Here is a 7,935-nt window from a genome sequence, read left to right as displayed (position 1 = left end):
CAATTTTTTACTTCTTCATAAGACCGGAAGTGCTGGTCAGCCAGGCCGTGTGCCATTGATCAAAACAAGTGACAGTCAGAGGGAGCAACGTCTGGAGAATACGGCGGGTGAGGTAGGACTTCCCATTTCAACGTTTCCAAGTATATCTTGACCACTTTCGCAACATGTAGTCGAGCATTGTCATGCTGCAAAATCACTTTATCGTGTCTCTCGTTGTATTGCGGCCGTTTGTCTTTTAATGCTCGGCTCAAACGCATCAATTGCGTTCGATACCAATCGCCTGTGATTGTTTCAGTCGGTTTTAACAGTTCATAATACACTACGCCGAGCTGGTCCCACCAAATACAGAGCATGACTTTGGAGCCGTGAATATTCGGTTTGGCCGTCGACGTGGAAGTATGGCCGGGAACTCCCCATGATTTTCTGCGCTTGAGATTATCGTAATGAACGCATTTTTCGTCCCCAGTCACAATGCGATGCAGAAATCCCTTCCGTCTTTGTCTTTCAAGCAGCTGTTCACAAGCAAACAAATGCCGTTCAACATCTCTCGGCTTCAATTCGTACGGCACCCAATTTCCTTGCTTCTGAATCATTCCCATGGCTTTGAGACGTTTTGAAATGGCTTGTTGAGTCACTCCCAATGATCGTGCCAATTCTTCTTGATTTTAACACGAGCCTTGCTCAAGTAATGCCTCCAATTCTGCATCTTCGAAAATCTTCTCTCTTCCACCGCTATACCGGTCTTCAACGTCAAAATCACCGTTCTTGAAGCGTTGAAACCACTCACGACACTTCTTTCACTAATAGCGGCCTCACCATAACTATTTGAGAGCATTTGATGAGCCTCAATCGCAGATTTCTTCATATTGAAGAAAAAAATTAAAACCTCCCGCAAATGACGAGAATTTGGCTCGTAAACTGACATTTTCAATCGAGAATAACTTTATGATGCAGACACAAATCGACTAATGTTTCTATGGGGTTATGTTGACAGTTGTCCAAGTTTATTGTATGACGTCTATGATCTATTTATTTCGACCATCACTTACCGCTAAAGCCATCTATAGGAAAACAGCGGAAGCAAAGTTGTACATCTAATAAAAAAATCAAATATTAAATTTTTTGAAACATTTTGTTATAATAATTCTTGCTTATCAAAAACCGTTCAAAAATTGTTATAAATTTACATCGAGAAGTTTCTATAAAGGCTTAAATACAATAGGCACAGGTAATAGGCATAGGCAACAGAGAATAACGAGCCGTCCAATTAAAGCTCTGGAATATAATATCGAACTTATACTCCAGAGCTCTGATTGGTTCGTTGTTTATTTCCTGTTATTTCTGCCTGTGTCTATTGTATTTAAGCTTTAATAGATTTACGAAAATTGAAGTCAGGAAATACGTGAATCTGGAAATTTCGTGTTTTCCAGACGAAATCTTACAAAGTCTCAAGTAACAAGGATTCTATATCGCAATAACTATTTCCTTCTATAAGCGAATATAATTTTATCATTTTAAATTCTTGAATAACAATTAATTGTTAACGTTCTCTTTAACGTATGTAACGTATGTAACACACCGTAATTGTTTAAAAAAGAATATTAAACAATTACATAAAGACGATATAGAAATTTCTTGATATAATATAGAAACTTCTCGATGTATTATAGAAACTTTTCAGTGTAAATTTATAACAATTATTGAATGCTTTCTAGTAGGCAAAAATTATTATAGCAAAACGTATTAGTTATTCTAGAAACTTCTATGTAAATTTATAACAATTATTGAATAGTTTCTAATAGGCAATAATTATTATGACAAAATGTTTTGGAAAATTTAGTATTTGATTTTAAGGAAACAAAAATTATTTTGCAAGAAAAATATTCTTTAATATAATAACGTAAGGTACGACCTCCGCACGTTTAAGCTACAGAGACGCTCCAGAATGTCAGTGTGAGCGGGCGCCGAATCTCAAGCAGTAGTGGGGATAGCGCGCCGGAATCGGCTCGAAATATGCAAATCTTTACGAGCACTGATTTAATTGATGAATACGGTTAAGCAGATTTGTGTGCTATTTTAGCTAATAATTTATAATATAAAGTCCTTATAAAACACCTAACATGTGATAGCAGTTTGACAGTTCTCTGTCATAACATTCATAGAATAGACGCAAATATGTATTTTCAGCCATCGTGCAAAAATTTTTTTATAAGAGAAAATCCTTGTAAATCATTATTTAAAAGGTGTTAAAAATTTGAAAGACAATTGATTTAAGATAATTGAACAGTGTAGAATTAAAAAATATCAAGTGTTTTGTGATCATCTTTGCGATTTATTGTAAAATTTGTTTCAAAGTTCAAAAGAATCCGTGTCTAAATCGGATCTATAGTACAGTAGATAACTTATAAGCCTGCTTGTGTGCGTGCGTGCGTGCGTGCGCGCGCGCGCGCGCGTGTGTGTGTGTGTGTAGTACTGTGATTGGCTGATCAGATCTGATCCAAGGAATTAAATCAGTAAAAAATATCATGAGTCATCAGATTCAAATTGAGTTTCATTGATTTCAATTCTGATAATATAAATGTCATAATTTCTTTTTCTGAATAAAATTTATATCTTTATCAAATTGCTCATTTTTACTTAATATTAACAAAAATACATTAAAATATTTTAAAATTTTATCTAAACATCTATATAAAAATAGAAGTATCTGATTTGAATCAGGATCCGATTTGGAATCAATAATTTCAAATCGGATCGGAATAAGCGTTTTTATTATAGTTCATTATTTATTTTCCATTATAGTTCAACACAGAGAATGAAACATGAGAGATATGTCAAAATGGTCTGAAACAAAAATGAAAAGAATTAAATGAACTTTACAATGGCACCTTTAATTTTACGATCGAACTTTATTTACGCCTTATAGAAACCAAAAATTGCAAATAGAACCGATTTTTACTCCACTCTCCTCTACAAAAAAAAATTGTTAAAATTAATAAAAATGTTCCAATTCTAGTATTTTTTTTTTGTAGATTTTTACAAAAAATATTTGGAATACTTTTGTTAATTCTAACAATTTTTCCGCCAGCAATATTATATCAATATATAATACAAATTAAATACATAAAATATATAAAATATTATACAAGTTGTAATTAAGTTATAATTTAAATAATAAATATGCTTTTATTAAACTATTTAATGCTTTTATCCTTCTAATTTTACTATTATTAATAAATAAGTGATCTATTCTTTTTAGTTAAATTTCTTGCATCGTTCACTTTTTCTCTATTTTTTTCAATGGATAGAAAAAGAGAAAAATGAACTAAGTAAAAAGTTTAGTCGAAAACAACTGGCCTATTATGTATTAGAGGTCAGTCATATTGAATATTGAATAATTTATTCATGTATATTCGCGGCGTTTAAAACACTATTTGAAACAAATGAAGACGATAATCTATTTTTTTTTAATAACCTGTGGCTTTACCTTATTTTCAAAAAGATTTAAAATGTCCTAGTAAACAAGAATGGATTAAAATGGATTGGAAAATTTTTTCTATCCGAATGCGTATTTTCAATAGCGAATACTTTTTTTTGGATTTAATTGGATTCAATTGGATTCAATTAGATTCAATTAGATGCAATTGAATTGAAAAATTGCATTTCCTATTCAAAATTTTGAATTGAACAATATTCACAATGCACACAGAAAAAGCAAATATTATTTTTAGATTGAAAAGCACGGAGATATACTCTATGCAATTCCTATAAATGAATAAAAATGCATTCAGGATTGAAAAGCATTTATTTTAACATTCGTGAATATTTCTGAAAATCTGAATCCTTTCAATTCATTTTAATCCATTCTCGTTCGTTAAGGTATCATTTTTCTTTAAAGATATCTTTTTATGCTGACGCTAAAACGCTTGATATTCGCTTTGTTCATGTTCACTCTATGTAATTTTGTCTATGATTATCGCTAAAAAGTTCGTTTTTATCCAACTTTTCAGCATTGGCTGGTTAATTCTTGTAATATAAAATTTATTTTGTGCATTTTTAATTGGAAAATTTTGTTTATTAAAGTTTTAAAATGCAAAGCAAAAAAAGTGAGGTAAATTAATAAATAATACTTTGAATATTTATTTAAAGAATATATCAGGTGTACAACTTTGCTTCCGCCGTTTTTTTTTCCGAAATTCGAGGCTTTATTGTAAAAAACTGGTTATACATTTATGATTCAAAGTATTGTTCATCACTGGTCACTACTTTCTCTTTCGGGTAGCGTATGAATCCCGCGTCGAAAAAACTGGTCATCTTTTGAGGCTATCCACGAATCGATCCAATTTTTTACTTCTTTATAAGACCGGAAGTGCTGGTCAGCCAGGCCGTGTGCCATTGATCGAAACAAATGATAGTCAGAGGGAGCAACGTCTGGAGAATACGGCGGGTGGGGTAGGACCATTTCAACGTTTCCAAGTATATATCTTGACCACTTTCGCAACATGGGGTTGAGCATTGTCATGCTGCAAAATCACTTTATCGTGTCTCTCGTTGTATTGCGGCCGTTTGTTTTTCAATGCTCGGCTCAAACGCATCAATTGCGTTCGATACCGATCGCCTGTGATTGTTTCAGTCGGTTTTAACAGTTCATAATACACTACGCCGAGCTGGTCCCACCAAATACAGAGCATGACCTTGGACGTCAAAATCACCGTTCTTGAAGCGTTGAAATCACTCACGATACGTTCTTTCACTAATAGCGGCCTCACCATAAGTATTTGAGAGCATTCGATGAGCCTCAGCCGCAGATTTCTTCATATTGAAGCAAAAAATTAAAACCTCCCGCAAATGACGAGAATTTGGCTCGTAAACTGACATTTTCAATCGAGAATAACTTTATGATGCAGACACAAATCGACTAATGTTTCTATGGGGTTATGTTGACAGATGCCCAAGTTTATTGTATGACGTCTATGATCTATTTATTTCGACCACCACTTACCGCTAAAGCCATCTATAGGAAAACGGCGGAAGCTAAGTTGTACACCTAATATTATGAAATTTCTTTTTGAATTAAATTGACACATTTTATCATCCATACATAATATTTATAATTAAACATATTGAACTTTAAATTCCAGAATAAATAACACACAATGAAAACAAGAGACACAAAACTTGTTTATTTTCTTCTTATAGAACTCTACGAATTTTTTTAGAATTTTTTATCAACTTTTTAGTATTGCATTTCCTCATTTTTATCAACATGAGAAAATACAATATTAAAAACTTCTAAAAAAATTCTGAAAAAATTTTGAAAAATTCTTAGAGTTCTATGAGAAGAAAGTAAACAATTTTTGTCTCTTACAGTTTTTTTTCTGTAAAGTTGATAATATGTGAATAAAAAATTATTGAAGACCAATTTTTGGTAATTTTTAGCAATTAATATCTTGTTAAAATTGTGAAAATTTAAAAATGGTAGAGGACTTTTCTTTTCAATTTAATCCATTCTATCCTTGAAAAATTTATCATTATTTTCCAAACACTCTGTATATTTCCATCATGAGGCTGTTTAGCGGACTCGACAGTTGAGTGTTTGCTGCTATTGATGTATCATTCCAAATCTAACATGCTAATTGATTGATCTAAAAGAATATATCAATAATAGCGAGCGCTCATTGTTATTGGTATATTCTTTTAGATCATCCAGTCAGCATTTTAGAGCATTTATCAGCGCATCAGATTGACTGAGAATCGATTCTGTATCTTGAAACGAGGTAAAAATTACAAAAGTGCACGAATTTATTAGAATAGTGATTTCATTGGTCAATACTTAGTAAATTTGCTCACTTTTGTAATTTTCATCTTTCCCCTGGTGTTGAATAGGTCCTGTGTTTCTAATTTTTTTAAATTTCTTGAATAATCTAGTCCTGCAACAGTGCTCGATGATGCTTTCTAGAGAGCCTCAAGAAAGAGAAAATGGTTTGTATGACGTAAATGTCCGCGTCCAATCAGAACATGATCCGTTTTTCTCCAATCTCTTCCATGTCTAGCTCTGAATGCCATGGAGCTCTTAATGCCGGCGTCCAATCAGAGGAAACAGGTCACGTGATGCAGTTTGTTCTCCCTTTGAGAGGCGCTCTAGTGCTCTCTCTGTTGTCTTTGTACATTCGCGACATTCGCGTTAGTGTGAGGTTCGTTCTCGATCGAAGTGACCTGTGAGAAGCGTCGTTCAAAGGCAGAGATAATCAGGTGAGTTGTTTCGCATGCGATTGCGTCGGTTAAATTACACTCGCGTTTCTCGTACGTTTTCGCTAGGAATCACGAAAAACTACGAGGAATATCGTTTCACAATGAGAAAATGCCGAGACACGAAGAAATTTCCACGACGCGTGACTCGAGGGGGGCCGCCTTCGCTTTGCATGTTCGGAAAAGTGCACTTGGCCTGCCGCCATCTTGTTTATTATGCGTGCTTACTTTTTGGAGGGAAATCATCGTCGCGATACATCAGTAAACGCGTCGTGGTATTTCGTTTTTCTCGAATTCGTATAAATCATGTTTCAGCCTATCAAATTTCGCATTTCTCGATCTCGAGAGAGAATCCGGTGATCGGTTCGGTTTTCCTTCTTTTTTTTTCTCTTTTTCGTTCCGCCCTTTCTCTTCCTCTGTCTCCCCCCTCCCTTACTGCATAGTGTATGAGTGCCTTGGATCGCGGCGGGGGTCACTGATTATAGCCTGTTCTCCCCCCTCCCCCTTTCTCTTGCAAGCAAGCATCTTAACGTATGTATCTTGATGCTTTGTCCCATTAGGGACGAAGGTCCGCAATAGAAAGGAGAAGAAAACAACGAAAGCTCGCTCATCGTCATGGCACGTACCAAGCAGACGGCTCGTAAGTCAACGGGTGGAAAGGCACCCAGGAAGCAGCTTGCCACCAAAGCGGCACGTAAAAGCGCGCCGTCCACTGGAGGCGTCAAGAAACCTCATCGTTACAGGTATGTGCTGTGTATCTATACATACACATGTATACCTATATACACACATACACACACATACAAGTATAAACTTACCTTGAACAAATTGTTTTGAAAATATTAAAGATATTTGTCAATTTTACAGTACTGAATAATTTTTTATAACAATTTTAAAAGTAGTTCTAATATAGAAATTATATAGAAAATATTAAATATGTAATTCATATTTAATGTTAAATATAATTGTTTCAGTAAAATTTGATGTCTTTGAGAGAAGGAAATTTTAACTTTTTTTTTTATTTTTTAGAATGTGTATTTATTTTGAATCTTCTTTTCAGACCTGGTACTGTAGCTCTGAGAGAAATCCGAAGATACCAAAAGTCTACGGAGTTGCTCATCAGGAAATTGCCGTTTCAGCGTCTGGTTCGTGAAATCGCGCAGGATTTCAAAACCGATCTGCGCTTTCAGAGCGCTGCTATAGGTGCCCTTCAGGAAGCTTCGGAAGCTTACCTGGTCGGCCTGTTCGAAGACACGAATTTGTGCGCCATTCACGCCAAACGTGTCACGATCATGCCAAAAGATATACAACTGGCACGGCGAATTCGCGGTGAACGCGCTTAAATCGTTCACAAACAATACACAGAGCGTTCTCATTTTATTATTATTTGGATATTGTATGTTTCTAAACAATCTCAAATTTTTCTTGACTCTCTTCCGTGTATGTTTATCATAGTTAACACACTGCCAACTGCTGTAATAGAATACCTGGAAAAGTCAAATAACAAGTGAGTCTTGATTAGACTTTTAAACTCGATTAGATGATTCACGATTCATACAATGATTAAGAAAAATGACAGATTAAAAAACTAATTGTAATTTACTTTTAATATGAAGTTGAAATTATAGAAAGTCGTAGTTTTATTTTATATGTGGATTAAGAAATAAAGCACGCAGCATATTGCTT

The 7,935-nt window shown here is 34.4% G+C and overlaps 1 protein-coding gene across 1 annotated transcript; it reads left to right on the top strand.

The window, feature by feature from the left end:
* Positions 1-6,112: 6,112 nt before the first annotated feature.
* On the top strand, positions 6,113-7,599 carry LOC108691750 (histone H3.3). Its single transcript, XM_018199637.1, has 3 exons — positions 6,113-6,252; positions 6,810-6,992; positions 7,310-7,599. Exons 2-3 carry the CDS (start codon positions 6,865-6,867, stop codon positions 7,590-7,592), a joined length of 411 nt encoding a protein of 136 aa, XP_018055126.1. The 5' UTR covers positions 6,113-6,252; positions 6,810-6,864; the 3' UTR covers positions 7,593-7,599.
* The last annotated feature ends 336 nt before the right edge of the window (positions 7,600-7,935 follow it).

Source organism: Atta colombica, unplaced genomic scaffold (genome assembly GCF_001594045.1).
Source record: "Atta colombica isolate Treedump-2 unplaced genomic scaffold, Acol1.0 scaffold106, whole genome shotgun sequence".
NCBI classification, from domain to species: domain Eukaryota; kingdom Metazoa; phylum Arthropoda; class Insecta; order Hymenoptera; family Formicidae; genus Atta; species Atta colombica.
This window is presented reverse-complemented; position numbering and strand designations above follow the sequence as displayed.